This window comes from Trachypithecus francoisi, unplaced genomic scaffold (assembly GCF_009764315.1).
Source record: "Trachypithecus francoisi isolate TF-2019V2 unplaced genomic scaffold, Tfra_2.0 Lachesis_group1, whole genome shotgun sequence".
NCBI classification, from domain to species: domain Eukaryota; kingdom Metazoa; phylum Chordata; class Mammalia; order Primates; family Cercopithecidae; genus Trachypithecus; species Trachypithecus francoisi.
Window position 1 is genome coordinate 92,411,024 of NW_022681454.1, and position 27,672 is coordinate 92,438,695.

The 27,672-nt window shown below is 36.2% G+C and overlaps 1 protein-coding gene across 1 annotated transcript in view; it reads left to right on the forward strand.

The window, feature by feature from the left end:
• The window catches only part of GRID2 (glutamate ionotropic receptor delta type subunit 2), a 1,540,711-nt gene that overhangs the window by 1,389,153 nt on the left and 123,886 nt on the right, over positions 1–27,672 (forward strand). Inside the window, exon 14 of the mRNA XM_033214833.1 lies at positions 9,237–9,403. Within this exon, the coding sequence (XP_033070724.1) occupies positions 9,237–9,403 (167 nt within the window). The remainder of the gene's footprint in view (positions 1–9,236; positions 9,404–27,672) is intronic.

A 27,672-nucleotide genomic window follows, 5' to 3' on the forward strand; every position in this document is an offset into this window, starting at 1 on the left:
AATTTTCTTAGATAAGAAGTTTTTAGACTAAGAGTAGGCACAGTGGCTCTCGCCTGTAACTCAGCACTTTGGGAAGCCAAGGCACGCAGATCACTTGAAGCCAGGAGTTCGAGACCAGCCTGGCTAACATGGCAAAACCCTGTCTCTACCAAAAATAATACAAAAATTAGACAAATGTGGTGGCACACACCTGTAGTCCCAGCTACTCAGGAGGTTGAGGCAGGAAAATGGCTTGAACCCTGGAGGTGGAGGCTGTGGTGGTCTGAGCTACTGCACTATAGTCTGGGCAACAGAATGAGACTCTATCTTAAAAAAAAAAAAGTTTATAGACTAAACAAAACTTGCTTAAATGTGCACTTGCAATGTCTATAGAGTATGCAGATAGAGGGTAAGTATCTGGACAAAATATCAGTAGACTTTTGCTTTATGTTTTCTGCAGTTTTATTAAAATATTCATAAAAATTGAGAAGATGATTTGAAGCTCCATTTTTAAAATAAAAGTACCTAAAAGCTAGAAGAATCAGTTTTTGTTGCCATTATTTGACATGTAACTTTACTGTAGAAAACATGATCATTCAAGTAAGATCTGAAAGAATCAGCTCTATACAGTAAGAGGCCAACGCATCTGTTAGCAAAATTTTGTCCTTTTGTTTTCCCACAGCACATTTTATTTGAAACCTTGTAATGAGGAAAAGTAGCTTCATTCCGTTGTATAGAGCTATCAGGGGAACCGCACAGTAATGTATGTTTCTTCATGTGGCATGCCCAAACTCAGTAGCCACTGTTTTTAACTGTGCATTGGTGTCTTTTGGGAGACACAGAAACTTTTGATTGATTTAGAAGTATTCCCTGTCTTATTCCAAACTATGAGATTCAGTCTACATATGTGTTTTCACATCCTTATCTCCATCATACCCAATTGCAAATTCCTTTTCTGCAGATTGTGCAGTAGTTTGTTTTGGTTATTTGCCTCCCTGATCCAGTTATTTATGTCCTTCCATCTGTAATAAGATAACATTGTCATTTAACCTTATTTTTCAGTGATATTCGGGTCGTGCTGGCATTGGTATCATAATCGTTCTCATATTTATCATCTGAACTCTCAGAAAAAAACAGTATTGAAAGTTAAATTAACATTATCTCAGTATCGAGATGATACCAAGAAAACCGTCAATCCACAGACAAAGGACTATTAATACCCATGATTACAATGTGCTTAAGTAACACACTTAGGCCTCAGCACTCGCAGTGGTGCAACAAGGGATGATTCATTATTGTGAACAGCAAATCACAGTTGCCAACATCAGCAGTCAGGAGGAAAAACAGTGACAGCAACTGTGGGAAACAGATAATCTATGCCATATCCATCTGCTACATAAACAGTGTTGCTTTCAACTGCTATTTTTTGAGCTGCTGTATGGGTTTGATACTACCCCTCCCTAACCTTCTGTACCCATTGCCAAAAACCTGGGTTTGTTGCCTCCCTGAAAGGTCCTCATGATATGGGGCTTTTGTGCTATGAGTAGGCATTGGAGGCAAATCTGGGCAGTTGTCACCCTAGCTCTTCCTATTAAGCTTACGTTTATGAACATTTCCTTCAATTCATCTATTCAATACTTTGGTTGAGAAATTAGGGCTGGATTATTTGTTTGTAGCCTCAAAGTTTTTTTTGGTCTCACTTGAGTCCAGTTAAGTGCTCTTTTTACTTTTCTGTTAGAATTGTAATCTTCCACACTGCTGTTTCCCTGGAGTGTATTCTACTTGTAATTCATTTTTCCCTTTCCAACTGTGGAACTCACTACATGGATTATTCTTTTTTGTTTGTCAGCTCATGAGGATTCAGGTCTAGTTGTTGAAGTAGCCTAGGGACTGGCAGTCTTGCTAATTGTAGAAGGTAAAATATCCTCTCTTCCTATGGACCAGAAAAAACAAGGTGACTCAATTCCCCTCCTGAGACACACAGAAGCAGCTAAGGGCTCTCCAGTCTTCTGGTCTGTCCCAAGCCCCAAGGCTCCAGGACAGGGAGGTCTCTGTCCATCCATTCACTTGCATCCTGGCCAGTTTAAAGGCAACAGAACATGTATATTCATGGGAACCAATATCTAAGGAAGGAAGTCAGGAGGACTTGGGAGCCACAGATCTCTGTGAACCAAGCTTTCCTCAAACTTCATTTCTTCGTTGCCTTCCCTGCAGGTTGTACTTGTTTTCGCAGACACGCCCAGCCTGAAGGAGAGAATCACCAGTTCTTTTCCCACATACAGTTACCTAGAGCCCCAACCTTTCTAACCTTCTGCCTTCCAGAACCCAGCAGCCATTTGTTTCAGGAAAAAGTTGGCAGTGGAGGGCAAAGAAGCTACATTCAGTTTTCTATTTTCCTAGAATGCTTTTAAAAACTTTAAAAAATAGATATAGTATTCCTGATAATCTCAAAAAGAACAGGCAAGAGATAAGATTTAGAGGTGGGCATAATATTTCTTTTCTAGGTTAAAAAATTGATTTTTTAAAAAAGTTGATGTTTATTTATTTTAAATATATTCCTAGATTATTTATGAAAGTTTGTGCCCCATGATGACTATGTGAGAGCACAAATTAAAATTTCAACAAAATAGCAGGTAAGTTATCATAGGCCAATCATTAAGGTAGCAGTCAACAAAACCATATATATTTTAAAGTCAGTCTTCAGTGCTTAAACTTGTTTGATCATGATTTATTGTGCTGAATATTTTCAGAAGAATTGATGGATACTGCTAAATTATTAATTTGCCCAAAATGTGAGAGGCTACCACCTAGAGCCATGTGTTATAAATATTAAAGCCATCCTATCTTTAGGACTTATGTGGGCAATGAATTATAAGGACCTCTGCAAATCGATTCTGGGTTAATCATAACTCTTTGCGCCTATGATTCACAATCATATTATCCCCCACTGACCATTAGTTAAAATTGGAAAGAAGTTTGGAGCTTAGTGGGCAAGGTTAGAATTTATTTCTCTCACATTATTCTCAGGCCTTTTCATTTCTATTTGATAAGGAAAAAATAACAGATTTTCATTCTTCAACCTTTATTTTAATTTTCAAAAGCTCTGCTTTGTTTCATTCCTAAGAATCAGAAATGCTAAGAGAGCAATGGCTACAAAATCAACAGGCCTCGAGGGTTCAGAGTCATATAAACCAAATATTCATTTTTTCCAATGATCTTGAGAAATAAGCAAACTTTTTCTTAAAAGCCCAATTTTTTAAATCTTAATAGCATGACCGTATAGAACTGAGGAAATTGCATGCTTTCTGTGGCCCTGGCCATAAACTACATAGCATTATGTTTCTTTACATAACTGTTATTTCTCAAACTCCATAGGGTATACCTTACAGGCAAAGGCTACTCTATCTCACATGCTTTTGCATTCCTATGGAGAATCTCCCAGAAATTTATATTTAATGTAGTGCAAATTGCATAGGAAGATAGCCTTGATCTCACATTCCATAAATCTACCACAAATCATTGGTATGACTTAGAGTGAGTTACAATTACCTCACCTGTGAATTAGATATCGTATCAGCTGTCTCACAGTGTTGTAAAGAACAAATAAATGTGTGTGAAAATGGCATTTTTAGCAGCTGAAAAATGTTTGGTAAATGTTATCTATTATCATAAGAAATAAATGGAGGACAGAGGGAGGATATTCTTTCTTTAGCAAAGGAAATTCCTATCTAACCCTTTTGGTTTAAATGTCACTTTTCCATAATTGTTCCCACTGAATGTTTTTTAATAAGAAAAGATCATCATTTCTGTGTCTCTCTGAAGCTATAGATTGTGAAGTGAGCTTTTAAGAAATTTGCTAGATTAAAGATTCATGTGAGAAACAATATTGTCCTCTCGATTCAAATCAAGATTGGTGGGATAACAGGTAGCGATAAGTTTGTTTGTTTGTGGCATGGACTTCTGTAGTTAGTACAGGAGACTGCTACCTAATGAATTAAAAAGCAAAGTGCTTTCAGCATCAGCTCACAATGGAGATGTCAGAACAGGAGCATACAATGTAAACAAATAGAAATGTGTAATAATCCCTAACATGTTGAGGAACACAGGTGCAGGTTTTGAAAATGTACTTTCCCATCCTTCACTTTATGTGGCAAGAAATGCAAATATTTGAGAAAATAACATTGAATGTTTACAGTTCTTCCCCTGACAAATGGAAAATTTCAAAAACCTTTAGGTTAGAGGAGTGTGCATAAACGAGAAATGATCTCCAAAGCATATCTATGTTTTTAATTGGTTAGGTACTATTGATAAGGAATTTAAATATTTGGGGCTTTCTTATACAGCTATTTCTGTTACCAGAATATTTGAGACTTGTCCTGATTCCTTCCAATAAAAGTTAATTTCCATTTTCTTTTACCACTTTAAACAAAAACTGTTTGTATGATCCTTACCATAATAGGATTCATGTTACAACAATTTAGTACTTGACTTATCTCCACTACTGAGTTGTAAGCAGCTTGATGACGGGGGCCCAAGTCTTACCTTTATATTCCTTAGAGACTTAACCTTCAGGATTTTAGAATTAATGTGTAATGATTGTTAGTAAAATTGACTTTAAAGAACAGCTGCTATAGAAATAATACAGAAATGGGAACAAAACCTAGCTCCTAGTGTTACCTGGGAAGTGAGAAATTTATCACGGAGAGGCTATTGGTATATCAGGCACTGTTATGAGGACACAGATGCTAAGCCTCAGTAGTTACCAATGTCAATCAATAACCATAGCATCCTAGCATCTCTACTTTGGGGTCTGGAGATTGAAAACACTAGAGGTGGATATCACTTTGGATTATTTTTTCCTTCCTCATAATGAGACTTGGAATATGCTGACATGAAGCTCCCAGATTCAGTTTTGCTTTCTTCTGTTTAACCTAGTATGAAGGACTCTGCTGGTGTGGAATTCATTAGTAAATAAATCAATGGCATGTGATTCAGTTACCTACCTAAACATGGCCTCAAGAACAGGGCTAGTTGAAAAATTTTAAGAAAACTCCATTACCTAGTCAGATGGATTGAAAATTTTTAGACTAGTCCTTCAGTTATTATTCTGTTGAAAGGTGACTTTAGACTTTGTTGATGAGTATTTTATAGAGTTTTAATTTGATGGTTAAAAACCATTCAAAAGGCAGTGATTATATGTTTTAATTGATGAAAAAGGCCAGGGCCATTTTTAAAAGCTAAAATAGTTTGGGTTACTATGCAACATTTCGTTGCCATTGCTATAGGCTATAATCATACTGTCTTAATGATTCTCTTTTTAAAAATCCATTCATAATGCTTTGGAACATCGGTATTGCAAGAGACAGCATATATAATGGCAAAGATAATGTTACTATACATTTAAGTAGAGCTCTACAGTTCACAAAGCCTTGACAGCAAAGCTAGAAAACTTTTCTAACAGCAAAGCAATATGTCCCCTACTGGGGAGGTCCCTTGAGGTTTGTAAAGAAGCTGCCAGGGGATCCAGGAGGCCAGACTAACAGTTTAAAACAGAAGATAATCACAAAAAATCAAAGAGGAAGCTTCAAGGTCACTGCTACTCCCAATCACTGTAAATTTAGACCTAGGGAGCTAAAAGCAGATCTGCAAGTTGGTTGCAAAGGATCAGAGAAAAGAGGAAAACTATGGGATAACTCTGTGGGTGAGAAATCAATGTAGAGGAAACCTATACAAGTGTTTTTCCTTCTCTCACACCAAGACTCCAAGCATCTCCTAGTTTATAATTCTATCAAGCCCCATGTATATAAAATTGTTTCTGATTATATTACTCATATTTTTAATCATCAGCATCATTAGTAATAAAAAAGCGGCGTGTATAAGCTGTCAGGATTGTTAAAATGCATACTCCCAGGCCTTAAACATCAAACATCATCATGCAGTAAGTTTGGGATTAGATCTAGAATCTACATATCTAACACAAAAATCCCCTAGTAATTCTAATGATGGTGGTCTTAGCATCACATTGTGAGAAACACTGACTGATAGTACCTAAACTAGTAGGATCTAAGGTACCACAGACACTCCATGAGTAATACTTGCATTACATGCTTTCTTTAGGGAAAAAACTTTTGTCTGTTTCAATACTTCATGTTTGGTTGGGGTTCACCTCAACAAAAGACAGTAAGTAACCACTGAGCACAGTTAACTGGACTGAAGGGTTTAGGCCATTCATTGTTTCATACAAAACGTTTTACTGGGTATCCAGTGTTAGTGGGATCTAAGCAAATGTATTTAAAAGGCAACAATTAAATATTTCTTTTATATTTGCTTCCTTTACTTTTATGTTTAGATATTCCATTCTTTTTTCAGTACCAAAAGAAGTCTCACATGTTCTTCTAGTTTTTCTTTTCTTAAAACTTTGTTTTTTAAAAATTATATTTAATTTATTACACTACAGAAATTTATTTTGTCTGGTGTGACATAGTGCTCTGATATTGACATTTTTGCAATTATCACCAGTCCCAGTCACATTTTTTGAATATTTCATATTTGCCACACTGATTTGATTTATTAACTTTCTAATACAGTCTTTTTTTTAAAGAGAGGTAAAAGTTTTATAATGGCAGAGAATTATTTTATTATTATTATTATACTTAAGTTCTGGGATACATGTGGAGAACATGCAGGTTTGTTACATAGGTATACACGTGCCATGATGGTTTGCTGCACCCATCAACCCGGCACCTACATTAGGTATTTCTCCTAATGCTATCTCTCTCCTAGCCCACTGACCCCGCAACAGGCCCTGGTGTGTGATGTTCCCCTCCCTGTGTCCATGTGTTCTCATTGTTCAGTTCTCACTTATGAGCAAGAATATGTGGTGTTTGGTTTTCTGTTCCTGTGTTAGTTTGCTGAGAATGATGGTTTCCAGCTTCAGCCATGTCCCTGCAAAGGACATGAACTGCCAGCAATTCCATTACTGGGTATATATCCAAGGAATTATAAATCATTCTACTATAAAGACACATGCACATGTATGTTTATTGCAGCACTATTCACAATAGCAAAGACTTGGAACCAACCCAAATGCCCATCAATGATAGACTGGATAAAGAAAATGTGGCACATATATGCTATGGAATACTGTGCAGTCTAATACAGTCTTTATATGACATTTATATACTTTTAGAAACAGTAGACTTTTGTTCTGTTCCACTGATTTTCTATTCTGAAATACATTTTGTGCTTTTTTATTTTTAAGCTTTATAGCTTGTCTCATTACTTGGTATTCTAAGTCTCTGATAATTATTATTTTTTTAATTTTCAAAATTTCTTTACTATTCTTATCTGTTTTCTCCTAATTAAATTTGCAAAGCTCTTAAGAGGTTCTAAAATAAACTTTGGGCATTTTATTTAGAATTACATTTTGTATTGGAGAATCTGAGGAAAATTTAAATGTCTTTTGTAATTATGCATCCTCATTCTTAGGAATATGTTATATCTATCCAGAAACTTGTTCAAGCCGTCTTCAGTCAGGTGTTAAAGTGTTCTTCATATAGCTCCTACTAATTTATTGTTAAATTTATCTCTATGTATTTATATTTAGTGTACATAGATATTTTTATTCAAACTATGATCTCGTTAATATATTAATAGAAAAACAAATCGTTTGTATATATCCATTTATGATCAATCTATTTTTTGAAATTTGAATTTTTAAAATACTTTTTCACTTGATTCTGGTGGGTTTCTTAAATATATCATCAAATAATGATAATTATGTCTCTACTGGACGATAATTTTTTCCTAATAGATTGAAATCATAGTTTTGCTTCCATCCTTTTTTGTATAGGATAAAGTTGTTACAATAATGTTAATTTTAGGTTAATAGTAAGCATCATTTTCTTTAATGGTAATGCAATGAGAGTTTAAGCTTGAAATAGGTTTGCTGTTGTTTGAGGCATTCTGTATCTCATTATGGATTTTCTTTCTTCCTGGTTTACCACTAGATAGATAATAGGTAGATAACTGTTTATAATTTTGCCAAGTGTCTTTCTTGTGTCTATTGAAAGATCATTTAAAAATTTTATAAAGCCTCATTTGTAAGATATATTGTCACCCAGTAACGTTTCTAATACTAAACCAGTGTTGCTTTTCCTTGTTTAATAATGTTGCATTATTCTTTTAATATAAGCAAACTAACCTTCGAGTTTATTACTTCTATTTATTTTATGAATTCCTTAAGTCCATTTTTACATGTAATAAAGTGAAAATATACTTTATTGAGATGCTTAGGATAGTAGGTCGGGCTTTTTGGGGGGGTAAATTTGTGACTTAGTGTATGAGTGATTACTGAGGGGAAAAAAATAATCACTAAAGACATTGTAAGTGAACCAGAGTAAAGTTATGTTCCAAAAATGATGATAGAGGAGGTTGTGGAATCGTTTTATTTTCCTCATTGCAATGCCCCCCCCAAGAAGTTTTCTTTTAAGTTCAGCTGCAAGATATCCACAGGCCACATGTGATAATAGATTAATTTAGAAGGATATAGGACAGGAGATGTAGCTCATCAGCAGGGCAGCATTGCTCATTTTTCTTCAATGTGAGTTGTCCTTGCAGCTTTCATTTAGAATAGGGATGACATGCAAGATGATACCTATGTTAAGTGAGTGCAGAAACCCACCTGCCTTAGGAGCCTAGTAACACAAGGCATCAGTAGCTCTTGTAATAACTCCAAAGGCATAACTTTCAGGGTCCCCAAAAGGGATAGTCCCAGTCACACGAATCACTGAAATGGTAGAAGCTCAAAGACATGGCTTCCTTTCTGCCCTCCATATCTGCAGGTTCTGCAGATGCAGATTCAACCACCCATGAACTGAAAATATTTTTAAAACACAATAGAGAGTAATAATATAATAAAAATACAAATTAACAATACAGTGCAACACCTGTTTATATACTATGTACATTGTATTAGGTATCATAAGTAATCTAGACATGATTTAAGTATACTGGAGGATGTGTAGAGATTATATGCAAATACTATGCCATTTTATATAAGGACTTGAGTATCCCTGGATTTTGGTATCCACAGGGGTTCTGAAATCAATCCCCGACAGATACTGAAAGACAACTGTATGTTCTATTATTTTTAGCATAATTAAGTATATACCAATGTAATGTTTTTCGTCCTGTCTATGTAGATTAAAATTCCAACTTTAAACCTATTTCTTCTTTTGTTCTTCATTTTTTCACAGGTAAAATATGGAAATTATGCTTTTGTATGGGATGCAGCTGTATTGGAATATGTGGCTATCAATGACCCAGATTGTTCCTTTTACACCATTGGAAATACTGTTGCTGATCGGGGATATGGAATTGCATTACAGCATGGCAGTCCTTACCGAGATGTTTTTTCACAAAGGTAAGATTTGTGTATGACCAAATAAGGGGAGAGATGAAATTTAGACAACGAATATCCGTTGGTTACCCGATCTGGTTTATTACATTTTATTTCCTTTGTTAGGAGAAGCACAATAAACAACAACAACAACAAAGATAGTTATAAGTGGTTGTTCAATAAGACATTCATTACCTAAAACATGAAGTATTATTTTTCCCATAAGTAGTGGGAGAAATAATGCTACATATAACTGGTTTTACTTTCAAAAAATTGATACGGAAAAGAAAGTAGATGTGTTAGTTATTTCTATTAGAAGTAAACTAGTAATCTAGTCTGAATTTTTAGTAACAAATGTCACAGAGTTAAGAAAATGAATTCATTCTAAGAATACAAAAGCATAACATAAACTTCAGGACCAAGTTAAAGTTCTGATGGACTGAAGCACATAATGACAGGGATGTTTCCACCTGAATTTTGCAAAGGAAACGGTTAAGATTTTGGAGTTCCCCGCTTAGCATCAAAGTATACGGTAGATTTTGTCATGGAAATCAAGGAGATAACTTATTAAGACATTATATCCATTTTCAAATAAGAATGTTCTATGATAAAGGAGTTGTTTACAATGGAAGACTTTTAAATATATATTTTAGATTAACAATGCATATGAAAGACTTGGGCCTGAAAGGAATGCACAAAGATTACTGCATTTCATTCTGTCTCCTACCAAACAAGCCTGGACCTAAGACAGATTAATATCTTCCATGTAGAAGTATATCCTATTTTATACTGAAAGTACATTTTGTTTATTTTCTAGATTTTCTTCTACCTATTCTCTAGAATCTAATGATAGTCTAAGAGGGCAGTTCCAGATAGTACTAAGGCCCTAAATTTCAAACAATTTGAGTTATATTTCTCCAAATTTTAGGATAACAAAAAAGCCAGGCATTTTGTGTGTATTTTTTTAAAAGAACTAAAAATCAGTAGTTCACAATTTATGCCATAACTCTTCCATTAGCAAACCATAAAAATCTAAACCTCTCTCATTACACGTAAAATGAAATTAGATTAATTCTAAGGGTCCTGTATTAGTCAGCTTTTCTGTGTAGCAAACAACTCTAAAGCATAAGTGATTTAGAAAAGTTACTTCTCATTCACGAAACAAGGCTGTAATTTGGTTGTGCTCTGCTTCAAGCTGTGGGTCAACTGCAGGCCTACTGTGTGCAAGCTTCTCATTCCAAGGCCCAGGCTGAAGAAGCCGACCTATCAGGCACATGCAATTCTCATTGCAAAGAGCATTTGCAAAAGAGATTGGCAGAAACCTGCAGTGTCTCCTGTGCTTCTTGCTTGGATGTGGCATATGTTCCATCTGTCCACAGATCACAAACCAAAGCAAGTCTCATGGCCAAGCCCAGAATTAATGGAGTGGGTAAATGTACTCCACGTACAGGGAAGGAAGGAGTAAAGGATTATGAATAGGCTGGATGCAGTGGTTCACACCTGTAATCCCAGCACTTTGGGAGGCCAAGGCAGGTGGATCACTTGAGGCCAGGAGTTTGAGACTAGCCTGGCCAACATGGAGAAACCCCATCTCTACTAATAATATGAAAGTTATCCAGGTGTGGTGGTGCATGCCTATAATCCCAGCTACTTGGGAGGCTGAGGCATGAGAATCGCTTGAGCTTGGGAAGTGGAGGTTGCAGTGAGCTGAAAGTGAAATACATAGGCATTAACTGAGAAGCAAAATACTAAATAATAATCAATCAAAACACATTTATTGATGAGCAAATTCTCAGAGGAACAAACTACAAAAATCAGTTATGCCATAGGGAATCTGTCTGTAAAGCACTTGGCATCTAGTTGGAGATACAAAACCCATGCACAAGAAACAAAGAACAATACAGACATTTCTATAAATGTGTGTTGATAGATATGTATCATATATGTATGATATATATGTATATAATATCAGTATTGTTTATTTATATTATTTTAAGTAATGTAGTTAAGGTATTGAAATAATTGAACAGCATGCAGAATAGTTAAGCAAAGGAAAATGAGTGAAAACTCTCCAGAGAAGGTAAGCCTGGAACTTGACCTTGATCAGGCAAGGGGAAATAAGGAGAAATAACAAATAGAAGAGACCCTTCTAAGGGAAGAAACACACCACTGCTTTTAATTTAGATGTGAGGATGGAAAAGCGTAATAGAATAAAAAGCGATCCCGGGTTTCATGGTGAAAGACCAGCAGAACTGTTTAATGAATCCTTAACATTACTCAGATAATTGAGAAAAGGATTATTGATTATTGATTAGTTGTGGTTACTTGGCTTTTTCATTACTAAAAATGTTCTTGTTTTTTGGACTTGATTTTCTGGATTTTTTTTTTTTTTTTTTTGAGACATTGTTTCACTCTTGTCGCCCAGACTGGGGTGCAGTGGCACGATCTCGGCTCACTGCAACCTCCCCGTCCCGGGTTCAAGCGATTCTCCTGCCTCAACCTCCCGAGTACCTGGGATTACACGTGCATGCCACCACATCAGGCTAATTTTTTGTATTTTGGGTAGAGATGGGATTTCGCTATGTTGGGCAGGCTGGTCTTGAACTCCTGACATCAGGTAATCCACCCACCTCAGCCTCCCAAAGTGCTGAGATTACAGGCATGAGCCACCGCACCCAGAGATTTTCTGGATCTTTTATGTAAAAAATAATGGATGAACATAATAGTAATTAAAGAAATATTTAATAAATTACACCAAGTGTTGCATTTCTTATTAGCCCTGTGTTGCTTTACCTATCAGAGACTTTAATTCTCAGAAAATGTACTCTAGCGAACTACTAAAAAGTAATATTAAGCATTGAGCATTATTTTTTCTTTATTTGATATGCAGTATAGATGTTGGCAGTTTAAATTGTTCCTTTCTGTGGAGTGTCTTGATAATGACATCCTGCATCCTGATTCCGTGGACAAATGGAGAAAGGGAGAGCCAGGAAAGAAGCAGGACCTCGCAATCATCAGTGGTGTGCCAGCTCCTCTCTTTATACACATGTACCACATTAATTTATCACCCAAAACCTCTTGCTAAATTCAGAAAATATTTGCATTTGTTCCATTTTTTTATAGCCATAAGGTAAAAGAGATCTTCCCTTTTTGTTAACTGATTTCAAAAACTATGAAGATCATCAAATTTAACCATTTTAGTACATTCTGGTCAATATGTTTTATACATCGGCATCCAGGGCCATTGATTAAATCACTTATTACTATTGTGATTATCTTCAATGAAAATATAGTATACTAGGTGATTTTAATAATTCAATGTTACTTTTCAGGTGACTATATTTCTATAACTTCTAAAATATTAAGAAATATAGAAATATAACAACTTCTAAAATATTAAGGTACTTTAATATGTAACAAATATTAGCATGTAAAATAAAAAATATATAGTGATACAGTAACTACATTTATTATCTGCTGTCAGATGTCTTATATGTTTATGTATTTCATAGGCACTTTAGAACAATCATATGAGGTGTTGCACATTTGTTCATTATAGCATTGCTTATTAGTGCATGACTGCTATGCTACAAGTACATACACTGAGTGGATGAGTCTGCACCTGGACAACCTTTGAATTCAGCTTAGGAGATATGGGTTATAGTGATACACTCACATGTACGATTGTATGTGAGCGAACACACATTGGAACGACTTCAAGGAACCAGTAAGCGCTACAATTTATATAACCATAGAAATAGTTAGAAGCGTTTTGCTTCCTTTTGTGTCCTTTCTGCACATAAACTAGATAACTTGGCAGCAGAAGTTAAAGTCAGTCTTTTTTTTTCTTTTTTTTTTTTTTGGTCATCAGATATGTGTGTTTGTGTGGTAAGTAAGGCTTGCAATGAATTCTCGACCTGACACTATTTGTCATCGGATGTTTTATGTGGTACTCACCTTGTAACTTTAGTTTAAAAAAATTTAGTCATATGTTGTCTCATTAAAGGCATTTAAGAATGAAGAAAACTGAATTTTTCAGGTTGCCTTCATTGTGCAGTAAATAAAATTAACTCCAGTGTTGACTTCAGAATCTTAACGATGCAGAAAGCTAAAAAGATAACCAAAAAGAATGAGCTCATATCTGTTCTCAAATCTTCAGTGGATATTAGGAAAAAATAATTCATTAGTTTAATTTCATAGTTCACCCATAAAGAGGTCACATTTTGCTTATTGGCTTCTAGCCCCTAAACTTGGGATATAGAACTACCCAAAGCACAAAAACAATTACATGTTCCAAGTTGTATGGAGAATAATTTTTCTTGGATTCATGATAGTGACACATATATAAACAGGAGTTCAAACTAATCAGAATTTGAGAATTTTTGGAAATGAAATTAACAGTAGCTATCCTCTTTCTGACAAGGATGAAAGTAGTCCACAGGAATAAACAACTGGCTTAGAATCACAAAAAGAAGCAATAAAAGTGGAAAAAATTCAAAATTTCTGATTTCATATCCATTTTTCTGGTCACTATACATTCTGTCTTCCCTTATATTTCTTGTAAAAGCATGTAAGAATAATGTCAAGCTTATATTCTTATATTGTCCTTACTACATGCTAGACTCTAAGCTTCTACACATAATAACCTGTGAGGTAAATACTGTTGCTGTCCTAATTGTACAGACCCAGAAACTGGGACATAATGAAGTAAAGTAACCTGTGCAAGTTCACGAAGCTGTCGATTATTAGAGCTGAGATTCAAACCCAGAGTCTGGCTCCAAAAATTGGGTCTCTTAACCATTCTGCTATACTGCTTTTCACAAAAATGACATACGCTTTTAACAAGTGTGTTTCAAGTAAATACTTAGGGATTCTGTCTCTCTCTCTACACATGCACACACACAGACACACACAGAGTAGAATTAATCACAATCCTTGATCCTTCACCAATACTGTCATTATTGGTCCATAAATAGCTACTTTTATTCATTTATTTGGTTAGTTTTAAACTCCTTAGTTGTAGTCTTTTTTCCTATTAACTATTAGAATATTTAATTTAATATTATAACTATTGGAATTATTTTCCTATTAACTATTAGAATATTTCGTGCTTTATTTTGTATTTTTACTTGGATTAAAAAAGAGAATATTAGATCTTTTTAGCTCCCTCTATCTTGATACTTCTTACACTTTACCTCTTGGGTCCTACCTCCCGTTGTTAAGCTCCTGAGCTCCTTGAGTTCACGCATGTGTTTGTACATCTCTAGTGCCTACTTTCTTGTTTAGCATGCAGTAAGCATTCAATAATTATTTCATACATGATAAAAGATCTACTTAATTTTTGGCTAAAGGTCAGCCCATTTATTTATAGCCAAATAAACCTCTGTGCTTTTTGCTTGCTTGATAATTTCTAACATCTTCCTTTTTATCATAATTATTTTTTCTTTCTTGGTTTCTACAATTTTTCATCCAACCAATAAAAAAGATAAGAAAAAAAAAAGCTAAGAAGAAAAAGAAAACAAACACAGCACCTGCCTACCCTTCTTTCCAACTCCCTGCTGTAATAATTTTTATGCTTTCATTCCCACAAGGAAAGTAAAAAACATTCCTTTAACTTGAAAGCATAATCCTAATCCTTTAATTCCCCAATTGGAATGGGGTGCTTCCCAAGCATTCTGTTCACCATTCAGGAAGGGGAAAAAAGGAGCCCCTATTCATTGCCCACTTAGTGCCTCCAGGATTGGTAAACAAATGGCTTAAGCTCTGTATTCAGCTGGTTAAAAGAATCAGAAAGGTACATAAAACCAGAAGTTAACCGGTTTACTGGCTTCCCTTTAGAGATGCAAAATATAAACTAGCCCCAAGCTCTGAGAGCAGAAGTGATGTTGCTGAGACACATTTGTAAACATTAAGCAATATGAAAGTATACATTAAACCATGTGTAGTACAGACAACACTTGCAGAAAAATTTTTAAGGAAAATGAAATCAGTGAAGACTAGACTATAAAAGGTTACTAGACTTGAGCAGGGAGAATTCAAGAATAAATCAAATTTGGATATGAGAACAGGTGCAGGTAAAATACTCAGGAAAACATGAGAAATTCACATAAATAGAAACAGTCATCATGTGTTGAAAGGATGATGAGAAGGAACAACTTGACTGGAGATAATATTAGTCGAGGGATTTAGGTAGAGAAACTAAAATTGAATATGACAGACTATCAACAGCTGCTAGTTATAAAGCATCTACTGCGCTAAACACTTGATATGTTTCATATACTGCTTGCCACATCTCTGTGCATTGCATTTCATAAATTTGAGGAAACTGAGCCTCAGACTTAAGTATCTTGCCAAATTCACATAGCTAATAACAAACAGATCTAGGACTCAGGTTGAAGCTCATGTCCTTACTCAGCACCCTCCACCAGCTTTGTGGGGCTCTGAGAAGAGAAATATCTGTACAGAGGAAGATTTGAGGAGTCTGAGGTGTTAGGTTAACTTTTCATTGAAGAAGGCCATTTGCAAGGCTGCTGTAGTATTCCAACTGGGAAGCAGTAAGAATACTACAAAAGAACGATGAAAAAGGATTAGAAAAAAAGATAAGTTTGGAGAAGGGATAGGGAGAACTTGGTGAAAAATCAAAGAAGTGCATAAAATCCAGGAACCTGAATGAGAAAGGCTGTGCAGATTTCAGTGGCCACGAACAGCCCCCTCGTTTCTCCTACTTCTTCCAGCTCTGTAACTTCTCCTTCTTGGTCATCTATTACAAGTTTGCATCAGCTCTATTTCATCATTTTTAGAAAGGCAGCGATTAATTTTTTTTTTTTTTTTTTTTTTGAGACGGAGTCTTGCTCTGCCACCCAGGCTGGAGTGCAGTGGCCGGATCTCAGCTCACTGCAAGCTCCGCCTCCCGGGTTTACGCCATTCTCCTGCCTCAGCCTCCCGAGTAGCTGGGATTACAGGCGCCCGCCTCGTCGCCCGGCTAGTTTTTTGTATTTTTTAAAGTAGAGACAGGGTTTCACCGTATTAGCCAGGATGGTCTCGATCTCCTGACCTCGTGATCCGCCCGTCTCGGCCTCCCAAAGTGCTCGGATTACAGGCTTGAGCCACCGCGCCCGGCCAACAGATAATTATTTCTAAGAACCATACAGCCTACAGATTTCTGTTCTGCTGTCGCTCACATCACAGTCACATATTCCTATTGGTATTCTTCTTCTCTCTCACAATACATCACATGTTATTTTTTTAATTTATATATGTATATACACACACACGTTTTATTTAATTTATGTGTGTATATATAATATATCTGTTATATATATTTATACATATATTTTTGCTTTAAAAGAATGACATTTTATCTTATAAAATGTGAAAGGAAATTATTTTCTTTTCTCACATAATACACGTCTATTTAAATAAGGACTAGCCTCTGGAATCCATACAAAGGAATATGCTATTCCTATATCAGAGCAACCTCCTCTTTAAAACATCTGTTTTAAATTTAGAATTTTTAATTTAAAAAACTTCAATAAACAAGAAAAATGAGTAAGCTTATTTGTCTATCAATCTTTTTCTGTTTCCTGAATCCTTGTGGAGCTATTTTTATGACAAATATCCTGTGAGTTTTAGTAAGCACCCTGACTGCTACTTCTACTGGAGAATCTAAATAATTTACATCTATTTTAGAGTTTAATCTAAATAGATGACAGAGTAAGTATAGTTAGTGATATTTCCAGTATGTGAATATTTCAAAAATATTTATGGGCTCCATATGATTTGAGATTAGTTTTATTAATCTTGCCAAGCTGTAGCCAAATTTTAAACAATTATAAACCTTTACTTTCAAGAAGCATATAGCATTCTCACTGCTAAGCACAAACCTAGGCATCAAACAGCAACCCCATGGGGTAGATTTTTAAGTGATACGTGTTTCCATTCTTCTTGTACTACATCATACGGCATTCGGGGAACACTGTATTCAAGATACAACAGTACCCTTTATGAACAAGCATCTTTATTAGACTTTTCTGGGATAAGTCCTGAGCTACAGGGAAGATAAATGACTAGTGCAAGGTGCAAGGCAGTATTTCAGCTGGATAATAAGCCCATGATGCTGGACCAAGCTGCTTTTCAAGCAGCAAGTCTGATCAGCCATTTTACAAATAAGATTTGTGCTGTTTCTAGATCTCAGTAAATATTGTTTCTTAAAAACACCGTTGGTTTACAAAAAGCGTAGTTATTTTACTGATATGATCTAGGTGTTACTAAAGGCTTTTAAACAAAATATTCCAGAACTTAAAACCACAAATTCGCATTGCACTTGAAAATACAGACACACACACACACACATATGCACATACACACACACTCTCTCTCTCCAGAGTAATTATCACTGTCTCAAAAACCCTTTTATTCCCTTATAGTTAAATCACATTTTTAACATTCAAAACACTCATTCTACTCAACACACATAGCCTCAAGACACTTTTTACTGTTTGAAAAATTCAGTCTACTTTTAAAAGGAAAATTTGATGTCATCAAAAATAATCAAAGAACATGCTACTTTTTCATAGACCCTTAAAATATTGTAAGCATAGTGACATCATGGGAATAAACGTGTGGGCTTACATAATAATTATGTCGGTAGAGGAAACAATCGTAGATTTTGAGCCATGAGTGAGCCTTTGGCATGCATTTAGATAACTCTCTAATTTTTCAAATGTGAAACCAAGAAGGGAAGTGGGGTGCCCTGCCCAGGGTATAACCCTTGGTTAAAACCATGCCCTGGAGACCCCTAGTCCAGGTTCCCAGTCCAGTGTCCCATCCCCTGCCCTGTTCTGCCAGTTCCTTTTGTTTAAAAAAAGTCAGTTTTTATCCCTAAAATTTACCAGTAAAATATATGTTTTCACAAACATAGTCTTGTCAATATATTACATAAAGGACAGGAATATTCATTAGGAAATACATTCAACAGAGCCATAAACATAACTAGAACATCTGTTTAAAAATTGTCATTACTTCATAGACACAAGAAAATGTAGCACAAAGATGAATAGAGTGCTTTGGAATGTGTTCTCTAACTTATAAAGAAACTCTGCTGTAACCTAAAATAGTAGTTGACATTCATTGAAAACTCACCAGGTGCCAAGTATCACTATAAAGGCCCTAACTATGTTAAATAATGTAATTCTCATAATAAGCTTGTGAGATAAATATTATTAGCTTTATTTTATAGAAGAGGAAACTAAATCACAGAAATGATTTGAAATTTTCCAAAATCATAAAACTAATAAGTGACAAAGCCAGGCTTTGAACCCATGCTGTCAAAGACTATACTATCCTGGCTCATATTCCCACAAGTCTAAGAACATGCACCAATGCTGGAAAAGGATAATAAGGATCTAAATTGTCTTCATGACTGCCGGCGTGGCTGCCTTCCTTCATGTTAAAATGCTTTTGCGCATTTTAGTTTAAATGAAATGCAGAATATTTTCAGAAACGTAAATGATATAACAATACCAAACGGTCTTCCATTACAGGGAGGGAGAGGTCCATCTGAAATGGAAGCTGTCTTACATCAGCTGACTAGAAGTAAATATATTGAAAATTGAAAGCTATGGGAGGATACTGAAGCATTTTCCCTTCCTCTCATCTTCCTTTGCTACAAGTTAGCTTAAGACTACATAATCAAAACTTGAATTCTTCTTTCATGGAAGTTTTAATTCATCATTACATTTTAATTGGTGGAAATCATAATTGCCTCTTATCTATCTCATTTCATAGTTCTTTGAGCAGCTCAAATAAACTAACATCATAATTGGTCAGACTGTCTACTTACATGTTAAATGTTTACTAATGTGAAACAGAATCTGATACTTCTAGACATGAATTATGGCTAAGATGAAAATATAAGATTTTTTATATGGAATAAGAGCCATTATTCTGTATAGCCCAGATAAGTCTAACATAAGCTCTAATGAGTTCTGTATTTGTGAAATTAGTTCTCTGTTTTAACACCAATTTCAAAACGAGAAATATATACCTCAATGGATTGATTTACTTTTTTTCTTTTTATTTATCTATTTATTTATTTTATTATACTTTAAGTTCTAGAGTACATGTGCACCACGTGCAGGTTACATATGTATACATGTGCCATGTTGGCGTGCTGCACCCATTAACTTGTCATTTACATTAGGTATATCTCCTAATGCTATCCCTCCCCCTCCCCCAACCCCATGGCAGGCCCCAGTGTGTGATGTTCTCTTTCCTGTGTCCAAGTGTTCTCATTGTTCAATTTCCACCTATGAGTGAGAACATGCGGTGTCTGGTTTTTTTTTCCTTGCGATAGTTTACTGAGAATGACGGTTTCCAGCTTCATCCATGTCCCTACAAAGGACATGAACTCATCCTTTTTTATGGCTGCCTAGTATTCCATGGTGTATATGTGCCACACTTTCTTAATCCAGTCTATCATTGATGGACATTTAGGTTGGTTCCAAGTCTTTGCTATTGTGAATAATGCTGCAATAAACATATGTGTGCATGTGTCTTTATAGCAGCGTGTTTTATAATCTTTTGGGTATATACCCAGTAATGGGATGCCTGGGTCAAATGGTATTTCTTGTTCCAGATCCTTGAGGAATCACCACTGTCTTTCACAATGGTTGAACTAGTTTACAGTCCCACCAACAGTGTAAAAGTGTTTCTATTTCTCCACATCCTTTCCAGCACCTGTTGTTTCCTGACTTTTTAATGATCGCCATTCTAACTGGTGTGAGATGGTATCTCATTGTGGTTTTGATTTGCGTTTCTGTGATGGGAGTGATGATGAGCATTTTTTCATGTGTCTGTTGGCTACATAAATGTCTTCTTTTGAGAAGTGTCTGTTCATATCCTTCACCCACTTTTTGATGGGGTTGTTTTTTTGTTGTAAATTTGTTTGAGTCCTTTCTAGATTCTGGATATTAGCCCTTTGTCAGATGAGTAGGTTGCAAAAATTTTCTCCCATTCTGTAGTTTGCCTGTTGACACTCTGATGATAGTTTCTTTTGCTGTGCAGAAGCTCTTTAGTTTAATTAGATCCCATTTGTCAATTTTGACTTTTGCTGCGGTTGCTTTTGGTGTTTTAGACATGAAGTCGTTGCCCATTCCTATGTCCTGAATTGTATTGCCTAAGTTTCCTTCTAGGGTTTTTGTGGTTTTAGGTATAACATTTAAGTCTTTAACCTATCTTGAATTAATTTTTGTATAAAGTGTAAGGAAAGGATCCAGTTTCAGCTTTCTACATAAAGCAGGCCAGTTTTCCCAGCACTATTTATTAAATAGGGAATCCTTTCTCCATTTCTTGTTTTTGTCAGGTTTGTCAAAGATCAGATGTTTGTAGATGTGTGGTATTATTTCTGAGGACTCTGTTCTGTTCCATTGGTCTATATCTCTGTTTTGGTATCAGTATCATGCTATTTTGGTTACTGTAGCCTTGTGGTATAGTTTGAAGTCAGGTAATGTGATGCCTCCAGCTTTGTTCTTTTGGCTTAGGATTGTCTTGGCAATGAGGGCTCTTTTTTGGTTCCATATAATGTTTAAAGTAGTTTTTTTCCAATTCTGTGAAGAAAGTCATTGGTAGATTAATGAGGATGGCATTGAATCTATAAATTACCTTGGGCAGTATGGCCATTTTCATGATATTGATTCTTCCTATCCATGAGCTGGTATGTTCTTCCATTTTTCTGTGTCCTCTTTTATTTCGTTGAGCAGTGGTTTGTAGTTCTCCTTGAAGAGGTGCTTCACATCCCTTGTAAGTTGGATTCCTAGGTATTTTATTCTCTTTGAAGCAACTGTGAATATGAGTTCACTCATGATTTGGCTCTCCGTTGTCTGTTATTGGTGTATAAGAATGCTTGTGATTCTTGCACATTGATTTTGTATCCTGAGACTTTGCTGAAGTTGCTTCTCAGCTTAAGGAGATTTTGGGCTGAGATGATGGAGTTTTCTAAATATACAATCATGTCATCTGCAAACACAGACAATTTGACTTCCTTTTTTCCTAATTGAATACCCTTTATTTCTTTCTCCTGCCTGACTGCCCTAGCCAGAACTTCCAACACTATGTTGAATAGGAGTGGTGAGAGAGCGCATTCCTGTCTTGTGCCAGTTTTCAAAGGGAATGCTTCCAGTTTTTGCCCATTCAGTATGATATTGGCTGTGGGCTTTTCATAAATAGCTCTTATTGTTTTGAGATACATCCCATCAATACCTAATTTATTGAGAGTTTTTAGCATGAAAGGCTGTTGAATTTTGTCAAAGGCCTTTTCTATTCAGAATAGATGTCAAAGGCATCTATTCAGATAATCATGTGGTTTTTGTGTTTGGTTCTGTTTATATGCTGGATTACATTTATTGATTTGCGTATGTTGAACCAGCCTTGCATCCCAGGGATGAAGCCCATTTGATCATGATGGATAGCTTTTTGATGTGCTGCTGGATTCAGTTTGCAAGTATTTTATTGAGGATTTTTGCATCGATGTTCATCAGGGATATTGGTCTAAAATTCTCTCTTTTTGTTGTGTCTCTGCCACGCTTTGGTATCAGGATGATGCTGGCCTCATAAAATGAGTTACGGAGGACTCCCTCTTTTTCTGTTTCAGAAGGAATGGTACCAGCTCTTCCTTGTACCTCTTGGTACAAGGAATGGAATAGTTTCAGAAGGAATGGTGCCAGCACCTCCTTGTACCTCTTGTAGAATATGGCTGTGAATCTGTCCGGTCCTGGACTTTTTTTGGTTGATAGGCTATTAATTATTGCCTCAATTTCAGAGCGTGTTATTGGTCTATTCAGGGATTCAACTTCTTCCTGGTTTAGTCTTGGGAGGGTGTATGTGTCCAGGAATTTATCCATTTCTTCTAGATTTTCTAGTTTATTTGCGTAGAGGTGTTTATAATATTCTCTGATGATAGTTTGTATTTCTGCGGGATCGGTGGTGATATCCCCTTTATCATTTTTTATTGCATCTATTTGATTCTTCTCTCTTTTCATCTTTATTAGTCTTGCTAGTGGTCTATCAATTTTGTTAAACCAGCTCCTGGATTCATTGATTTTTTTGAAGGGTTTTTTGTGTTTCTGTCTCCTTCAGTTCTGCTCTGACCTTAGTTATTTCTTGCCTTCTGCTAGCTTTTGAATGTGTTTGCTCTTGCTTCTCTAGTTCTTTTAATTGTGATGTTAGGGTGTCAATTTTATATCTTGCCTGCTTTCTCTTGTGGGCATTAAGTGCTATAAATTTCCTTCTACACACTGCCTTAAATGTGTCCCAGAGATTCTGGTATGTTGTGTGTTTCTTCTCATTGGCTTCAAAGAACATCTTTATTTCTGCCTTCATTTCATTATGTACCCAGTAGTCATTCAGGAGCAGGTTGTTCAGTTTCCATGTAGTTGTGTGGTATTGAGTGAGTTTCTTAATCTGGAGTTCTAGTTTGATTGCACTGTGGTCTGAGAGACAGTTTGTTATAATTTCTGTTCTTGTACATTTGCTGAGGAGTGCTTTACTTCCAACTATGTGGTCAATTTTGGAATAAGTGTGATGTGGTGCTGAGAAGAATGTATGTTCTGTTGATTTGGGGTGGAGAGTTCTGTAGATGTCTATTAGGTCTGCTTGGTGCAGAGCTGAGTTCAATTCCTGGATATCCTTGTTAACTTTCTGTCTTGCTGATCTGTCTAATGTTGACAGTGGGGCGTTAAAGTCTCCCATTATTATTGTGTGGGAGTCTAAGTCTCTTTGTAGGTCTCTAAGGACTTGCTTTATGAATCTGGGTGCTCCTGTATTGGGTGCATATATATTTAGGATAGTTAGCTCTTCTTATTGAATTGATCCCTTTACTATTATGTAATGACCTTCTTTGTCCCTTTTGATCTTTGTTGGTTTAAAGTCTGTTTTTTCAGAGACTAGGATTGCAACCCCTGCCTTTTTTTGTTTTCTATTTGCTTGGTAGATCTTCCTCCATCCCTTACTTTGAGCCTATGTGTGTCTCTGCACGTGAGATGGGTCTCCTGAATACAGCACACTGATGGGTTTTGACTCTTTATCCAATTCACCAGTCTGTGACTTTTAATTGGAGCATTTGGCCCATTTACATTTAAGGTTAATATTGTTATGTGTGAATTTGATCCTGACATTATGATGTTAGGTGTTTATTTTGCTCATTAGTTGATGTAGTTTCTTCCTCGCATCGATGGACTTTACATTTTGGCATGTTTTTGCAGTGGCTGGTACCGGTTGTTCCTTTCCATGTTTCGTGCTTCCTTCAGGATCTCTTGTAAGGCCTGGTGGTGACAAAATCTCTAAGCTTTTGCTTATCTGTAAAGGATTTTATTTCTCCTTCACTTATGAAACTTAGTTTGGCTGGATGTGAAATTCTGGGTTGAAAATTCTTTTCTTTAAGAATGTTGAATATTGGCCCCCACTCTCTTCTTGCTTGTAGAGTTTCTGCCAAGAGATCTGCTGTTAGTCTGATGGGCTTCCCTTTGTGGGTAAACTGACCTTTCTCTGTGGCTGCCCGTAACATTTTTTCCTTCACTTCATCTTTGGTGAATCTTACAATTATGTGTCTTGGAGTTGCTCTTCTCGAGGAGTATCTTTGTGGTGTTCTCTGTATTTCCTGAATTTGAATGTTGGCCTGCCTTTCTAGGTTGGGGAAGTTCTCCTGGATAATATCCTGCAGAATGTTTTCCAACTTGGTTCCATTTTCCCTGTCACTTTCAGGTACACCAATCAGATGTCAATTTTGTCTTTTCACATAATCCCATATTTCTTGTAGGCTTTGTTCATTTCTTTTTACTCTTTTTTTCTCTAAACTTCTCTTCTTGCTTCATTTCATTCATTTGATCTTCAATCACTGATACCCTTTCTTCCAGTTGATCGAATCAGCTACTGAAACTTGTTCATCTGTCACGTAGTTCTCTTGCCATGGTTTTCAGCTCCATCAGGTCATTTAAGGACTTCTCTGAACTGGTTATTCTAGTTAGCCATTCATCTAATCTTTTTTCAAAGTTTTTAGCTTCTTTGCAATGGGTTCTAACATTCTCCTTTAGCTCAGAGAAGTTTGATTGTCTGAAGCCTTCTTCTCTCAACTTGTCAAGGTCATTCTCCATCCAGCTTTGTTCCATTCCTGGTGAGGAGCTGTGTTCCTTTGGAGGGGGAGAGGCAGTCTGATTTTTAGAATTTTCAGCTTTTCTGCTGTTTTCTCCCCATCTTTGTGGTTTTACCTACCTTTGGTCTTTGATGATGGTGACGTACAGATGGAGTTTTGATGTGGATGTCCTTTCTGTTTGTTAGTTTTCCTTCTAACAGTCAGGACCCTTAGCTGCAGAGCTGTTGGAGTTTGCTGGAGGTCCCCTCCAGACCCTCTTTGCCTGAGTATCAGCAGCGGAGGCTGCAAAATAGTGAATATTGCTGAACAGCAAATGTTGCTGCAAGCCAGGTGTGGGATATAATCTCCTGGTGTGCCGTTTGCTAAGACCACTGGAAAAGTGCAGCATTAGGGTGGAAGCGACCTGATTTTCCAGGTGCTGTCTGTCACAGCTTCCTTTGGCTAGGAAAGGGAATTCCCTGACCCCTTGCACTTCCTGGGTGAGGTGATGCCTCATCCTGCTTTGGCTTATGCTCGGTGGGCTGCACGCACTGTCCTACACCCACCCACTGGCCAACAAGCCCCAGTGAGATGAACCCGGTACCTCAGTTGGAAATGCAGAAATCACTGTCTTCTGCGTCGCTCACGCTGGGAGCTGTAGACTGGAGCTGTTCCTATTCGGCCATCTTGGAACTGCCCCACCTACTTTTTTCATAATAATCCATTCTGCTTCTGTCATTTTATAAAAGCTCTTTATTTTTGAAATGTTAGTAACTAATGAAAATGATCACAATCTAACATGTTTTTCCTTTGTATATTACTGGCCTAAGAAAACATATTTAAAACTTGCATATTAATGATATTTTTACCAGTGTTCCATGAGCATAGGATATGGCATGACAGAAAGGAGCTGGCACACTAAAAAAAAACATGAGATTTCTACTCTGTAAAGTGTTTTATCTTTATCCAAAATAGTGATTTTGATAGTAAAATTTTTGTTCTAATGATTTTTCTCAATTTTCTGTGTATTTTCCATTAATGAACCAAAATCCCTGTAGTACTCTCTACAAAAACCATCATGGCCCTTCTAGGGAGCCTCTTATATTCTTTGTGCTCATCAGCATGGATTTTACTAGTATTAATTTCCTCTTTTCTGCATGTTTTTAGCAAGTGTAGAAATTTGCCAAACAAATTACTTCTCAACCAGAAAATATTCAGTAAAGTGACCCAAAATCATTCATTAAGGTAGATGAGAAAATAGACTGGGACTCACAGCCTGTAATCAATTTAGGACAAGTGGAATCATTGAAGGATTTAGAAAAACCTAGCCATAATCAGAAGCATGCTTTTTGATCAGTTTGAAAAAATATATATGCAATGAAATAAAAGGAATTGACTAGATGAGAGAGTACCAGATAGGAGGCCATGTTGTATCTATAATGTCTCCAAGAAGGTAGAGATTTGTGTCTGTTTTATTCAGAGATGTATTCCAAAGCACCTGGAAGAAAGCCTAATGCATAATAGCTGTTTGATAAATATTAGCTGAGTGAAAAAATTCATGAATGAATGACCCAGGAAAAATCAAAGGCCTGACCTGGAGTGAAGGCAAAAGAAATGAAAGGGAAGGAAAAGATATTGTTAACGTAGTGTTGGGCATCAAATGACACAGAAATCAAGGGAAAGGAGGGGCAAAATCATTGTGAAATCTTTAGCCTCACTGGCTGAGAGATCGATCGAGAAGTCATTAACAAAAGAGAAGCCAGAAGAGGAAACTGGTTTGAGAGTGAAAGTGCTACTTTTTGTCTAGGTATGTTGAACTTGGGGCACTAGAGGATGATATACCCATATAAGGAAATGTAGGGAGTATGACAAAGAAATGACAAAGTAGGGTGGGAATTTGAGAGAGAGCCTGGAGCGATGGTTATTGACTTGGGCAAACTCTCCATTAAAATAGTAAAAGCCAAAGACAGCCCATGGAAAGGGCATAGAGATAAAAAGAAAAAGGTTGAGGCAACAATTTGTTTTTAAATGTCTCTTTTTTGCTTTCCTATTCTTTCCATTCCGTGGTCACAAACCTAATTGAATCTCTTAGCACATCATGTTGCCTGTCTCCTGGAAACCTGGGTTATCCTTTTCTCTCCAGACTATTCACATCTAATACATTGTGTGGACCTCACCTCATGACCAGCCTTACCATAAGGCTTCTCTAGAAAATTCGGCTCTTTATTGTATTTCCATATTTTATCTTCCCTGTACCACTGATGTCACATTTTTGTTAATCATTTCTTGTGTTCATACTCGACATTTCAAATATGTTCTAAATTCTTAGCTCACAAAGAATTACAACATCTATCTTATACTTCCATTTTTATCTTCCATAATAAAGTAGGTGTTCAATGAATTTTTGTTACTAATGTTTGAAGGGGAAAAAATACAACCGTATCCTCACTATGACTACTAAGGCAAGCAGTTTACTACAGATTAGGATTCATGTTTATTCATTCAAGCAGTAAATATTTATTGAGCAATTACTTAATGATTGAAACTCTTTGTTTTATCTAGAGATAAAACAGTGAACAAGACTGACAAGATTATTGCTTTCCTGAAGCTTACATTTTCCCAGAAAGTCAGAGGAAGACACAGACAACAAATAAGAAAACAAATAAATGGGATAATTTCATGTGGGAAAATTTTCCTGAAAGAAAATATAACTGGGACAGAGAATAAATATAGATCAGTGTGGGGGTGGGACACAGAAGACTGTCCAAAGGAAGGAACATTTTATTACAATCTCAAATGGAAAATTTGGAGGAAGAGTATCCAATGCATAAGAAACCACAGATGTAAAAGCCCTGCAGCGGGAATCAGCTAGGAGTGTTTAAGGAATGACTAGGAGGCCAGTGTGGCTCAAAGAAAGGGAACAAAAAAGGCAGTCATATGAAAGGAGAGTAAAGAGTTAGTTGGGCCCAGATATACAATAGAACTTTGAAAAACATAGTAAAGACTTAAGAGTTTTTTCTAATAACAAAGACAAGCCATTGGAAATTTTTTAAGAAGCATTTATTACCTTTGGCTCTTAAAGTAAAGAAAGATATATGGTGAGAAGGAGAGAGTGCAGCAGAGGCAGTGAGCAAGAATGAATGCAGTAAGAGAAGGTAGGAAGCCCGTG